The 11,969-nt window shown below is 48.2% G+C and overlaps 2 protein-coding genes across 3 annotated transcripts; one reads left to right on the top strand and one right to left on the bottom strand.

Annotated features, from left to right (window-relative positions):
- Positions 1-1,498: 1,498 nt before the first annotated feature.
- Positions 1,499-9,356, bottom strand: TMEM278 (transmembrane protein 278). Of its 2 annotated transcripts, XM_086860167.1 has the most exons (3): positions 9,243-9,356; positions 5,293-6,483; positions 1,499-3,489 (listed from the first exon to the last, which is right to left on the bottom strand). In XM_086860167.1, the coding sequence occupies exons 2-3, from the start codon at positions 5,560-5,562 to the stop codon at positions 3,247-3,249; spliced, it is 513 nt and encodes a 170-aa protein (XP_086716293.1). In that variant the 5' UTR covers positions 5,563-6,483; positions 9,243-9,356; the 3' UTR covers positions 1,499-3,246. The 2 variants fall into 2 exon arrangements, with proteins under 2 accessions (XP_086716293.1, XP_023796278.1); XM_023940510.2 differs by lacking the exon at positions 9,243-9,356 and having other exon boundaries at positions 5,293-8,462.
- MRPL20 (mitochondrial ribosomal protein L20) lies at positions 8,533-11,852 on the top strand. The gene is made up of 4 exons (XM_023940517.2): positions 8,533-8,844; positions 9,925-10,035; positions 10,350-10,427; positions 11,235-11,852. The coding sequence occupies exons 1-4, from the start codon at positions 8,758-8,760 to the stop codon at positions 11,409-11,411; spliced, it is 453 nt and encodes a 150-aa protein (XP_023796285.1). The 5' UTR covers positions 8,533-8,757; the 3' UTR covers positions 11,412-11,852.
- The last annotated feature ends 117 nt before the right edge of the window (positions 11,853-11,969 follow it).

Consider the following 11,969-nt stretch of genomic DNA (forward strand, 5'->3'; position numbering starts at 1 on the left):
CTGGGAGTGCTTCCCAACCTGACCTGGCACTGCTGGCACACGGGGATGGTGGCAGTCCCCTGGCACTGCTGTGTCACATGGGGATGGTGGCAGTCCCCTGGCATTGCTGTGTCACATGCGGATGGTGGCAGTCCCCTGGCACTGCTGTGTCACATGGGGATGGTGACGGTCCCCTGGCACTGCTGTGTCACATGGGGATGGTGGCAGTCTCCTGGCACTGCTGTGTCACATGGGGATGGTGGCAGTCCCCTGGCACTGCTGTGTCACATGGGGATGGTGGCAGTCCCCTGGCATTGCTGTGTCACATGCAGATGGTGGCAGTCCCCTGGCACTGCTGTGTCACATGGGGATGGTGACGGTCCCCTGGCACTGCTGTGTCACATGGGGATGGTGGCAGTCTCCTGGCACTGCTGTGTCACGTGGGGATGGTGGCAGTCTCCTGGCACTGCTGTGTCACATGAGGGTGGTGGCAGTCTCCTGGCATTGCTGTGTCACATGAGGATGGTGGCAGTCTCCTGGCATTGCTGTGTCACATGAGGGTGGTGGCAGTCCCCTGGCACTGCTGTGTCACACAGGGATGGTGGCAGTCTCCTGGCATTGCTGTGTCACATGAGGATGGTGGCAGTCCATAGCGATCCCACTGCCACACACAGGCACAGGGCTCACTGCCAGCAGCAGCCCAGCTCTGTGGGAGCCATGTCCCTGTCTGGCTGTGGGAAGTGTCTGGGATCAGGTGAGGCAAAGCAGTGATGGCCACTTTGGGTGGTGACACTGACACTGGTGGCAGTGACAGAGAATCCCTGCACTGTGCCAGGACACGCTGATCCCCTGGAGTTTCCTTTAGGGAAACAACACTGTCTTTTCCATCATGGGACCACACCAGCACATACTCCCTCCCACTTGGCATTTTTCAGCCCTCAGCAGCTAAATAGGATCAGATCTGGCCAAAAATGCAGGGAAGAATGCTGTTAACCAGCAATGGCCCTGCTGAGGCAGCAGGATCCATCCCATAATCAATGCCCAGGTGCATGGTTTGGAGGGATCCTGCAGCATGGACACCTCAGATGTCCCAGGCTCAGCCCCACAACCCCATCTCAAGGCCTGGACACAGCGGGAGCAGCTGCTCCTCCAGGCACAAAACTGGCTCCATCAGGAGTTTGCAAACAATGCAGGGAGTTAGGGAAAATTCCATCTGGGAGGGTGACAGCTAAGCAGTGCCCAGCTGAGTCCCAGGGGAGCATTCCCAGCGCAGTTTGTGACCCATTCTGCAGCCACACTGGAGGATCCGCTGAGACAAGAGGCCCTTGCAGGCACTCCCAGATTATTCTTTCTTTAATCACTTCCATCCATTCTAATCAAGTTCTCCAGCAGAGCTGGAAACAATCATCCGTGACCAGTTAGAGAGAGAGGAGGGAGGGCAGGGAGGACGAGGGATAACTTCCCTGAAGACAGTCAAGTTTCAGTGAAGCTACACAAATGGAGAGAGCACAAGGAACTGTCCAGAACATGTCATTGAGAGTTTATTACCATGTTATATTTCCATGCAGATCCTGCCAAATTAGCTGCAGAGTTATCCACAGAAAATGAAGCATTTGGAGCAATAAATGCTTGGGATGAGATGGAGAGCAGCACATCCTCTCATGGTATGTGCAGCAGGTTCCAGCTTCCTTTCCCCTGGCCTCCCTCAGAGCAGGAATGTAGCATCCTTCCAATAAACTCTCTGTTGTCCTTGGCTCTAGAAGATGATCTTCCTGATCTCAGTTCAGCTTGACAGATGGTTTATGTTTGCAGCACCCCCAGCTGAGTGTTCCAATAACTGAAGGCATCTGATAATCACTGGGACACCTTCCTGTGGCTTCACCTGGATCAGCCAGTGACAGGGAAGCACAAATAATAAAGACCAAAGGAACTGTATTTTAGAGTCTTCTGAGATGCCTCATAACCAGGTCAGTGCTGTGGCTCTGTGCATGGAGATGTTGCAGGGGAATTAAATCCATACATAGCTGAACTTAAAAAAAAAACAAACAGTGAAAATAAATTTCTTTCTGTCCTCCCTCTGTCCTGTGCTCTGGGCTGGTTTGGGAGCTGCCAGGACAAAGCCCTGCCTGTGGGAATGAAGAGAAGGCAGAGCCAGGGCTCCCCCACATCTGTGGGCACAGTCCCTGCCTGGCACACAAGCCCTCCAGGCTGGCACAGCTGCCTCAGGACCTGATCCAAGGCTCAGCATATGGCTCTGTGCTCTCTACGGGAAATTTAGTATCAAGCCATCTTCCTGTCAGAGCTACAGCCCTCCTAGGAATGCCTGGTTGGGGCTCTTTACCCTGAGGTACAGCCTGAGCTGTCTGTTCTGCTGCTGACATTTCAGGTAAATTCATTTCCCCTCTGTTATTAAAATAGTCTGCGAAGTGAAATACCAAATTAAATACAATTTTGCTTTATTGGGGATGCTGTAGCAAATGGCTCCGGGTTTCTTTGCAGGGAGAGCAGTGGGGATGGTTCATTACAATACCTGCAGCCCTGCCAGGCTGAAGAATGCTTTCCTTGTAAAAGCAGTTGGATTAAACAACAGGTGAGCAAAGGGAACAGCAGCTCGTATCAAATATCTGTACCCAGTGAGCAGACACTGCCCTCAGGCAAGACCTTGTTATCCTGTAGCACAATCTCCCTTGCCTGGAACAGAACCTTCTTGTTTTAATTCCATCTTGTCAGAAAATGTCAACTGGTTTTCCTCTTTTTTCTTTTTTTCTTTTTCCAGTTTGCTTCCCCCTGTAGCCACCCCTGGTTATTCCTCTGGGTGGTATCAGGGCCACACAGGGCAAATAGTAGGAAAAATCAATCCTCAGAAAGAAAACAAAAGTAACATTTTACCTTACAGTGCTATGAAGTGGGGAACAACAAGTGGTTCTGCTGCAGCCCGGGCCTTGAGAAAGAACAAACTCCTCCAGGGAGGATTGGACACAAACTTTATTTCTAATAAATGGTTCTACTGGGGACATGGGGGTGGTGGGGACAGCATCCAGCAATGAGCAGCACACAGACTGTTGTTGGAACAACACCAACAAACAGCACCAGAGAGGATTTGGAAGAATGAAGCTGCCCTGCCCTCCCCATACCTGTCCCACATTGTTTTCACTCTGGGGCAGTTTTTTGGGATAACTCAGAGGGTGACCTGGCTGCAACAGCTCTGCAGGGAGGGCTGGGGACGAGGACAAAGCACAGGGAGGGGACACTGCTGGTGCTGCAAGGTCACACCCAGGCCTTGAGCTGGGTGTTGCAGCCCCTGACACAGCACCAGTGGCCCCCCTTGTAGAGGGCCAGGCTGTAGGGCTGGAAGCACACGAGGAGCTGCAGGTGCCGTGCCAGGCTGCAGTAAATGGCCATGGCCACCACCAGCAGCGGGGCCATGATGACAAAGCCCAGGATGATGAGGGCAGAGGAGCTGTTGTCATCCAAGATGCTCTTGCAGTAGCGGGCAGAGGAGTGCAGCACCTGTGGGGAAAGTGAGGCAGAACTAGGATCATTGAATTGGAAAAGAGCTCCCAAAAGTGCCACATTAACCCACTCTGCCAGGGTCACCCCTGTCATGTGGCCTGGTGGTTACAGCAGTGGCCAAAACACCCTTGAGTTTCCAATGTTGCCATGGAAAAAGACATCTCTTCCCTTTCTCAGAGCTGAGCAATCTTCAGGTACACTCTGTGACTGATATCAGTCACAAGCTTTCAATTATCAAGTTATCAAGCTTTCAATTATCCCAGCATCCCTGTGAAACAAGAGCACTTCACACTGATCCTGGAGCAGGAAGTACTCATCTTTATTAAATCATCCAATGGTATTTGAGAGGCACAAACCAAATCAAAAAGCCTCCTGGTGCTGCATTGGTGTGGGTGGCACAACACTGGGAATAACAAAAAAATAAATAAAAATACAGAAATCTGTTAGGGTCTGCAGACAGAAGTTGGTCATTTCATGGCTCTCCAGACCCCTTTGTGTTCTGCTCTCTGTGAACACTCATTTCTACCTGAAAAACCTGCCAGGAAAGACCATTTGCAAATAAAACCCCCCAGGACCTGGCTGAGTAGTGTTTAAAGCCCTCCTTTCATGCTGGCAGCAGCAGAGCTGAGCTGAGTACTCGGTTGTTCTGCACTAACAAATGCTTCAGGCAGTGCCCATGTCCCGAGACTTTATTCTTTTTCCTTTCAGCAGTAAAAGGAACACAACCCATCATCCTAAAACCCAACAATAAATCCACCTAATGGAGCTGCAGTGTAGAAATCAGCCCCTGGCTGCTGGGGAGGCACTGAAAAGTCATGGCCCAAAGACAGGAACTGCTCTGGGAAAGCCACAATCCCTTGCTATGATTGCATTAAAGGAAAGGCTGTGTTAAAAAGACTGCTTCAACAACACAGGGGCTTTCACTTCTGGTCCACTTGGCTGCATTCAAAAACATTTTGCATCTCCTCAGAGCCTTTGAGTGTGTGTGCAAAGGAGAACTTGAGGTTTTCCAAGGTGAGGGAAGCTGAAAGGGGCAGTTCTTGGAAGGTTTTTTTTCCATTTTCAGCCCAATTTGCAGTCCCTGTTTATGACTTGTGAAACAGGCACATTGAGCTGGTCTAACAGCCCATGCCTGCAAGGAAAGCAGGGAACTGCTTTTTCACATCCACACTTGGTCAAGTGATCCCAAAAATGTTTAAAGGAATATACCAAGAAGAGATTTGTAAGTAAGGAAATAATGCAGTGCAAAGGGCAGCAAACAGAGCCTGGATGGACAACAGAGTCTCTTTTCTGGTGTGAGGAATGCACAGAATGTTTGGGAACAGGAACGTTATCTTGGCATGAGAAGGGGGTTATATATTCTGTCAGATTTTACTAATCCGATCATTAGGCAGATCCTAATGGATCTCAAACTTAGTTAAACAGAAAGCAGCAAACCCTACCAGAGCCCAGGCAGGACTTTGAGCTCTGGAGTTCTGTTTGGCAGCTCTCAGTGACAGAAATCACAGGGAAGAGAGAAACATTGTGAAATTAAAATGCAAACAGCAACTCCATCAGGGCAGGGAGTGTGTTCACCTCACCTGGCACCTCTGCTTGGCTCCCATGGGGACACAACTTTATTGCCAAATTTCCCAAATACCTGTTCTTGTCAGCCCAGACTATTCACACAGGGAAAAGTCTGTTTCCTTAGGGAAACAAAGCCAAAACTTGGGGAGCATTGCCTGGCCTTCACAGCCATTGCTCAGCTGGGGCTCAAAGGAACCCTCAGGTGTGGCCCTGCCTTTGAGGGGTGGCACTTACCTGGGAGTGGCACTGGAAGCCAAAGTAAACCACCACAATGGTAGGAAGCAGCACAATGGTGAAAATAACAAACATCAGGAGCAAATTAAGGAGGAAGACCAGGGAGTTCATGGTTCCTATCACCAGGGTCCATGCCAGGCAGCACCAGGGGCTGCGGGGCTCCCTGGGAAGGAGCTGGTCATCCATGTCATACAGGGGGAGCCCAGGGATCATCCGAGACTTTTCTGAGAGGATTTCTGCTCCAAAGTCCTCAGGGTCCCTGCCAGACATCCTTCAAGTAGGTCCACCAACCCACGCCCTTATCCAAAAGGGTTTTCTTTTGGTCTAACAGAGCTGGGAAGGAGCTTGCAAAGGCTTCTTCTGCCTCTTCCACAGGTGGCCAGGAGCCCTTAACCAGAGATCATCATGGAGCAAGCAAGGAAAGGTCTCTTTGGGCCCCCTACTCCCCCAGGGCCTGCTCAGCACAGTTTGATTCCTTCAGATGCCTTGCCAGAAGTGTCCCAGCCTCAGTCCCAACGCAGATCTGCTGGAAGTTTGGCAGTAGCTTTTATTTTGGTTTAGAATCCAGAGTCCTACCAAATTTGCTGTTTTTCCCAGGATTATGATCCCAAGAGGTCTCAAAGGGTTGCCTTGGTAGCTGTGATGGGCAGCTCAGTGGGCTTTAGTATCCCACTCCACCTTCAAGCTCAGCTGGGTGTTCAGCATATCAGGCTTAGGTGTTCAGAATATCAGGTTTAGGCACCCACAGGCAGTTCCTTGTCTTCAAACCGCCTGTTCATGCTCTTCATCCTATACCCAGGCAAATATTCCTGCCCAAGTCTCATCCAAATGAGGTGAGCAGTGAAGATAAAGGACAGCAGGCGTTTCCCAGCCTCTGGAGTCCTTGCCCTTCCGTGCAGCAGAGATGGGAGCGTGTGGTGCTGTGACTGCTCTCAGCTGCCTGCAGTCACAGCCACTCAGACCCAGCAATGTCATCCCTTCTGAGGCAGCTGAGCTTTGCAAGGCTGCTGTGTTTACAGAACAGCCTCAGAGCTGCTCTCTGTGCTGCCAATCTTTCACATGTGTCTCCCCACGGATGGAATTGAACACGCAGCACCCAAGAGCCATGCTCCAGCCAGCCATCCCCAGGTCAAGATGGTCCCGCTCCAACTTTAACTATTCTGACTCTGATTCATTTTCTAAAATTCCTCTCTAGATTAAGAACAAAACAAAACAAACAAAAACCTTAGAGAAATTTATAAGAATCACTGTGTTCCTCAGAAATCATCCATCTGCAGTAATCTGTTATTGTTTGCAGAACATATTGATACTCTCATAGAGGAGGCACAGCAATTATCAATTATTTAATCTACCTCATAAGATCAATATTATTCTAAGAATTTCAGTGACATCTCCATGCCTGTGTAGCCTCCAAGATACAGTGGCAGTAATAAGAGAGATATTAAAAAATACAGAGAGAAGCAACCTCTAAACCAGACAGCAGAGTGTGACAAGTCCATTTTCATCATGTTCCCTCCCTGCACTCTCGGGCTGGATGGCTCCCAGGGGAGTTTGCAGGGCAGCAGCCTCCACTCAAGCTGCAAAATGTTAAATCTCCTCTCAGATCTGTCCAGACATCCTGAGGGAAATAAATGCTGGATCCATCCTGTTTTCAGTGCTGCACAGACCAGAGAGAGTGTTAATAATAAAGTCTGAAGCTGTGCAGGAAACCATGTGACAAGTGGCAGGGAGCTTTGAAAGTCTCAGTGTCTAAATTCTGTTTAGATTTAAAGACATAATATTTTTCAAGCTTGATTTATGCCTTTGAAGTGGAAAAAAGGACGAGTCACACAAACAGAAAGAACCCAACCCAAAACTATAGGAAGAGGAATCAATTTTAGGCTTAAACCATGGAAAGATGAACTCGGTGCCGGGCAACTAAAAATCCTGCAGCTGCTTTTACCACCTGCTGGTGATGGCACAGGGGTGTGGTGAAACACAATTTAAACATTCATAAAAGTGCCATAAATTCTAAAAAGTTTTGCTAAATCCAGTGAAACTTTCCAAAGTTCTTTGGCTATAATGAAAATGTATTTTAACCTTTCTAGGGAGGTCTGAAAATTGTGTTCTATGCAATTCTTTTCTACACATTCTACTGATTCTTGTAATAATCAAGTGACCTTTGTGTCAGGCAAACCTCAGCAACATGAAGATTCCTGTCTAATTCTGTGAAATTTCCACATCCTTAACAAGAACTTTCCCAGAAGTGGGGAAGATCCTGATGATGGAGCAGTTTATAATAGGAGCATCATTGCTTTGGGATGCTGGAACTGGTGATGATTAAAGAGCACCAGAAATATACATCAGTTCTCTGACGCCAAGGATTGCTCCTCCCAAGGAATCACTTTCAGGCAGCACCATCTTGTGGTTTGCTGCAGTTCATAAATTTCCAATTTATGTCTCCCATTTTCTAACCCTAACCCGACAGGATGGGTTAATAACCCATTTATCCACTATGAAATCCTTCCAGTCACTGAAAACACCACCAAATCTTCTCAGATTGGTTGTTGGAGCACTGCTGGGGATACAAAGCTCAAAGTCTGCTCCAAATCCCTCACTGAGCTCTGGGAATGCACACCCCAAGCAGCCCAACTCCTTTCTACAGGGAATTTTGGCTGCAGCTCCGTGGTACAACCCCACCACACAGTGTGTGGCTGCTTCCAGGTGAGCTGTGGGTTTGGGCTGGTTTGGGTCACACCTCATGCAGGTGATGAGGGTGTCGTGGTCACTTGAGACGGCTGGCATCAGGTAAAAGTTCTTCACCAGAGGGTGAATGTTTCTGGTGACCACAGACCTGAGGGAACGGCTGGAGTTGTGCCAGGAGAGGTTTAGGTTGGATTCTGGGAAAGGTTCTTCCCGCAGAATTCTGGGGCACTGCCCAGCCTCCCCAGGGAATGGGCACAGCCCCAAGAGCCCCAGGAGGGTTTGGACACCGCTCCCAAATATGCACGGGGTGGGGTTTTGGGGTGGCAGGGCCAGGGGTTGGATCCTCGTGGGTTCTTTCCAACTCAGGATACTCCATCCTCAGGCCGGGGCAAAAGATGCCCAACACTGAGAAAAGCCACTGTAGTGCGGGAGAGGGGCCAGGGGAGGCAGAAGGGCTGGGAAAGATCTGGGAAAAGGGCCGGGGAAGGACGGGAAAAGGTTTGGGGACAGGGGAAGGACTGGCGGAAGGGCAAGGGGAGGATCGGGAGAAGGGGGAAGAACTGGAGGAAGGGCTGGAAGAACGCCCGGCAAGGATCGGGGGAAGAGCCGGAAGAAGGAAGGGGAAGGCTCGAGGGAAGGATCAGAGGAAGGACCGGAGGCAGAACTGAAGAAAAGACCGGGCAGGCTCGGGGACAGGATCGGAGGAAGCAGCGGGGGCAGGGTTGGAGGAAGCAGCGGGGAAAGGCTCGGGTGCCGCCCCGGAAGGCTCTGTGCCCAGCCATGGTGGTGCTGAGTGCGGCGCGCTGGCTGCGGAGCCGCCTCTCGGAGCGCTTCTGGAGGGTGCAGGAGGTGCTCAAGTACGCGCGGGTGAGTGCGGGGTCCCCGGGCCGCCCCCAGGCCCAGTTCGGCCCTGCCCCTGCATCCCCCGTCCAACCTCGGCATTGCCCTGCCCTGTGCCCCTCGCAGGCTCCCGAAGCCAGGGGTGCCCCTGCATCCCTGGAAGTGCCCCAGACTGCTCCAAGCCCTATCCAGCCCTATCCAGGGGTGGTGGGAGGTGGCCCTGCCCGTGGGTGGCACTGGGCGGTCTTGGAGGTCCCTTTTCCACCCCGACCGTTCTGCGATTCTGTGGTTGTCTCGTGCTGTAAATTGGTCTGTATTTAATTAAATACAAAGTGCTGGAGGCTGTGCTGATTGTGTTTCCTTCTTGAGTGTTTTTTTATTTTGTTTGTTTTACTGGGTAAAGAAGCTGGGGTAAAAAAATTAACCTTGTTCTCAAGCGCATTTTGAAATGGGGTTTCTGCTAAAGTTGAAGCTACTGTGCCGAGGCTAGGGAAGAATCTTTCTCAAGGGCATCCTAGGTAGTACATCTTGCTGTAATACTGAAAGAGAAAAAGTTGAAGGAAGTTAGAATATTTTGGTATTGTAGCACCTAAGCTGCCCACAGTACCTGCTATGGTGCAGCACTGACTGCTTTTTCCTGTGTTACATTAGATGGATGTCAGAATTTATTTTTTTTTTTAATTTTTTTTTTTCTTTGGGCAGTTCTTTGACAAATCAGAGGCTCCTGCCCCATCCCTGTGCTCATACAGACACAACTGAGGGGAGCTCAGGAATGAGAATAAATATGTGAATTCAGGGTTGGGTGAAAGCAGTGACCATGATTTTGTGATTGCCTTTCTCACAGAACCACAGCCCAAAGTGAGGCCTGGTTTTGCTTCAGCTGGACTGGGATTTTTCCACCCTGTTCCAACTCCTTAGCTTCAGGTTTTCCAGGATAAAAACCAATGAAAGAATATTTTCATTATGTGCCAGCTGAAGGCTTAAAGGGTGCTTGTGAAGGGTTCAGTGATCCTTGTTATGGAAAGCTGTGAATACAAATGAGCTTTATTAGTGTTATATCTTTAAATCTAATTGAGTAAGACCATTCTGTTTTGGTTTTTTTTCCAGCATTTTCGTGGCAGGAAGAACCGCTGCTACAAGCTGGCAGTGAGGAGCGTCCGCAGGGCTTTTGTGAGGTCCACCAAGGCCAGGAGGGAGAAGAAGAGATTCCTCAGAGCGGTAAAGAGCAAAATATTGGGTGGAAACATCAAAATGGGAGGAAGGCAGAAGTGAAATAGCTGCTTTTTTTACTGGAGGTTTTCCTTCCAGTGGGTGAAAAGTAGGGGTCCAAGACAGCATTTTCCTGGGTCATGTTCATGTGGGTCCCTTCCAGCTCAGGATATTCCATGAATGGAATATTTAGAATGGAAAACTAATATTTATTTTCTTTCCTATGAAAATATTATATTTAGTAAGTATGAGCAGACCAGTGTGGCAAAGGGTTTACTTTTAAAGTATTTTATTATGCAATATATTAATTTTTACACCTTCAGCTCTGGATTACAAGGATTGAAGCAGCTTCCCTTGAACATGGTTTGAAGTACCCAGCCTTCATAAGCAACCTGGTCAAGGTAAGGATGTGGCTTGGAGGATAGTTACTTACTAATTAGAGTGATGAAAGGCTTTCTGCTTGTGAAAGCAGTTTCATCCACTTCAGGAACTACATTCTGCCCTAAACTTGTTTCTCTTCCCTATATGGATTATTCCCTTTCATCCTGGTGAACCCTGGGGCTCCACTTCATGTTCTGTCCCCAAAACTTAGGAATGAGACTTTTAAAATGCTTTTTTTATGGGCATTCAGTGACAGATGCTTTTCCTTTTACTTCAAGAAATTTAAAAATACAAAACTTGGATTAGCAAAAAGCCCAAAAACCCAAGAAATCCTTATTCTTTTCACTATCTGTGTGATATAGGGAGCGTGGAGAGTGCAGATACTTGGTGCCATTGTGCCTTGTTTTTAAAACACACTGGGAATTTCAGTTTGTTAATTCTGTTTTTAATTTGTTCGAGCTGAAATAGATGCCATGGATTAACCTGGAACACCTGGCCTTGAGCAAAATTAGAGATTTTTCTTCAGTTCTTGGTTTCTACCAGAAAAGCTATAAAGTCTGTAAATATTTTTTACATGATGGGTTAATGAGACATCCATGGCCAGGGAATGCCTGACAGTCTTTAACAGCTCCAAATTGCACAGTGCAGAAAAAAGTTAATCTGCCTTAAGATCTCAGGTCTTAAGCCTTAAGAGTGTTTAATGACACTTAATGAAGAGTGTTTATATAAACAGTAAAGAGTGTTCCTTATATTTAATAGAGATTAAGCCATTGCAGTGTCATTCCTAAAAAACACAGTCCTTAACCAACAATCTTTCTTGCCTTTAGACACAGGTGGAGCTGAACAGAAAAGTTCTGGCTGACTTGGCTATTTATGAGCCAAAGACATTCAAGTCCCTGGCAGCCTTAGCCCAGAGGAGGAGACAGGAAGGGTTCCTGGCTGCCCTGGGAGATGGAAAAGAACCAGAGGGGATATTTTCACGTATTGTGCACCACCATTATTGATATCAGAGTCTGTATGTATATTTTAGAAACAGGGGTTTGATTGTGAAGCAAACCTGCTGTGGGACTGCTGCTGAAATGGAGAATGTGGAACAAATCCTCTAAGGATTGTGTGGGTGTGAAGGTTCTCCTTGATGGCTTTTTTTTCCCTGTGTTGTTGTCACCGAAACCTGTTAAATTAAAAGCACACTTCAAGGTTAGCAGTCAGGCCATACAGTGACTTAATAAAGCTACTTTTTTTTTTTTTTTTTTTTTTTTGGCAACTGCTACTAGAAAAAAAATGCAAACTGATTTGTGTGGTGAATTCTGGTGCTGAATAGGGAAAACACAGCTGGGATGGGGAGGAGATGTTGACCCTCACACATGGACCCTGGGTGTTAAGGACACATGTAGTTTGTACTTTTTAAGGACTTTAAATAAAGACATCTTTATTGATAACTGCAATGAGGAAACAATTTGTGTTAATTTTGGCACTTCACTGGGAAAATACAGCCAGGGGATGGGGGGAAGGCAGGATCCCGACCCTCACACATGGCGCCTGTGTTAAGAACACACATACGA

Source organism: Cyanistes caeruleus, chromosome 22, assembly GCF_971803275.1.
Source record: "Cyanistes caeruleus chromosome 22, bCyaCae1.hap1.1, whole genome shotgun sequence".
Classification (NCBI taxonomy): Eukaryota; Metazoa; Chordata; class Aves; order Passeriformes; family Paridae; genus Cyanistes; species Cyanistes caeruleus.

Bases quoted from the DNA above. Each gene is read 5' to 3' on its own strand.
- TMEM278 (XM_086860167.1), bottom strand. From the start codon at position 5,562: ATGTCTGGCAGGGACCCTGAGGACTTTGGAGCAGAAATCCTCTCAGAA. The intron at 3,490-5,292 runs GTAAGTGCCACC...CTTTCCCCACAG, and splicing joins GCTTCCAGTGCCACTCCCAG to GTGCTGCACTCCTCTGCCCG.
- MRPL20 (XM_023940517.2), top strand. From the start codon at position 8,758: ATGGTGGTGCTGAGTGCGGCGCGCTGGCTGCGGAGCCGCCTCTCGGAG. The intron at 10,036-10,349 runs GTAAAGAGCAAA...TTACACCTTCAG, and splicing joins AGAAGAGATTCCTCAGAGCG to CTCTGGATTACAAGGATTGA. The intron at 10,428-11,234 runs GTAAGGATGTGG...TCTTGCCTTTAG, and splicing joins TCATAAGCAACCTGGTCAAG to ACACAGGTGGAGCTGAACAG.